Below are 1,503 nucleotides of genomic sequence, written 5' to 3' on the forward strand. Positions count from 1 at the left end.
TATTATTCCTATCTCAGGAGGACAAAGAAGACAAAAAGGAAGAGGTTACATCAATAGTATAGAACCACAATCAATCCAAAGTCAGGTAGGGTTAGTTCCATCTGCTTTTAGAATATTCAAGCCTTTCCTAATAGAACTTGTTTGACTCTTATAATGACCTTGCAAATATGTCAAAAGCAAGGAAATAGGGGTTAAACTCCTGTCTTTTTTCTTCATATATTTAGATCCCATGAACAGATCATCAACACATGTGACTGAGTTTGTTCTCCTGGGATTCCCTGGTTCCTGGAAGATACAAATTTTCCTCTTTGTGTTGTTTTTGGTGGTTTATGTCTTGACCTTGCTGGGAAATGGGGCCATCATCTGTGCAGTAAGATGTGATTCCCGTCTATACACTCCCATGTACTTCCTCCTGGGAAATTTTGCCTTTCTTGAAATCTGGTATGTTTCCTCCACTGTTCCTAACATACTAGCCAACGTTCTCTCTAAGACCAAGGCCATCTCATTTTCAGGATGCTTCCTCCAGTTCTACTTCTTCTTTTCACTGGGTACAACTGAATGTCTCTTCCTGGCAGTCATGGCTTATGATAGGTACCTGGCCATTTGCCGCCCATTATACTACCCTGCCATCATGACCAGGAGGCTGTGTGGCATACTAGTGTCTTTATGCTGGCTCATTGGATTCCTTGGGTACCCAATCCCTATCTTCTCCATCTCCCAACTCCCCTTCTGTGGTTCTAATATCATCGATCACTTCCTCTGTGACATGGACCCATTGATGGCTTTGTCCTGTGCCCCAGCTCCTATTACTGAATTTATTTTTTATGCCCAAAGTTCCCTTGTCCTCTTTTCCACTGTTGTATATATCCTCCGATCCTATGCTTTATTGCTCAGGGCTGTTTTTCGGGTTCCTTCTGCAGCTGGCCGACGAAAGGCCTTCTCTACCTGTGGTTCTCATCTAGTTGTGGTATCACTCTTCTATGGGACGGTGATGGTAATGTATGTGAGTCCTACATATGGCATCTCAACTCTGATGCAGAAGATCCTTACACTTGTATATTCTGTAATGACTCCTCTCTTTAACCCTCTAATTTATAGTCTTCGTAACAAGGACATGAAACGCGCTCTGAAAAATGTTCTGTTAGGAATGAAAATTGTTAAACCTACATGAGTCAATGATGTGACATGCTCACATGTTCTAATAAAGAGCAAACTGGAGCTGTATCAGTTCATTCGGTTCTCTCTCTCTCTCTCTCTCTCTCTCTCTCTCTCTCTCAGCCCTGGTTGGCCTCAAACTCATTATCTAGACAAGTATGACCTTGAACATCTTACCCCTCCTCCCATATCCACATACTAAATACTTGGGTTACAAATGTGTACCAATGTGAACTTGCTTTTCAGTACTTGGTGTTGAAAGCAAATATTTATTGAAAAATAAAATGTGAGTCCTATATGAGATAGCTTCCTACTCAGATACCCATGGTTCTTCATTATACACCCCCT

General features: G+C 41.7%; 1 protein-coding gene across 1 annotated transcript; it reads left to right on the top strand.

Moving 5' to 3' along the window:
* The first annotated feature begins 205 nt into the window (after positions 1–205).
* Positions 206–1,171, top strand: LOC119800267 (olfactory receptor 11H4). Its single transcript, XM_038310407.1, has one exon. The coding sequence runs from the start codon at positions 230–232 to the stop codon at positions 1,169–1,171; it is 942 nt and encodes a 313-aa protein (XP_038166335.1). The 5' UTR covers positions 206–229.
* Positions 1,172–1,503: the final 332 nt, after the last annotated feature.

Source organism: Arvicola amphibius, chromosome 13 (assembly GCF_903992535.2).
Source record: "Arvicola amphibius chromosome 13, mArvAmp1.2, whole genome shotgun sequence".
Taxonomy (NCBI): Eukaryota; Metazoa; Chordata; class Mammalia; order Rodentia; family Cricetidae; genus Arvicola; species Arvicola amphibius.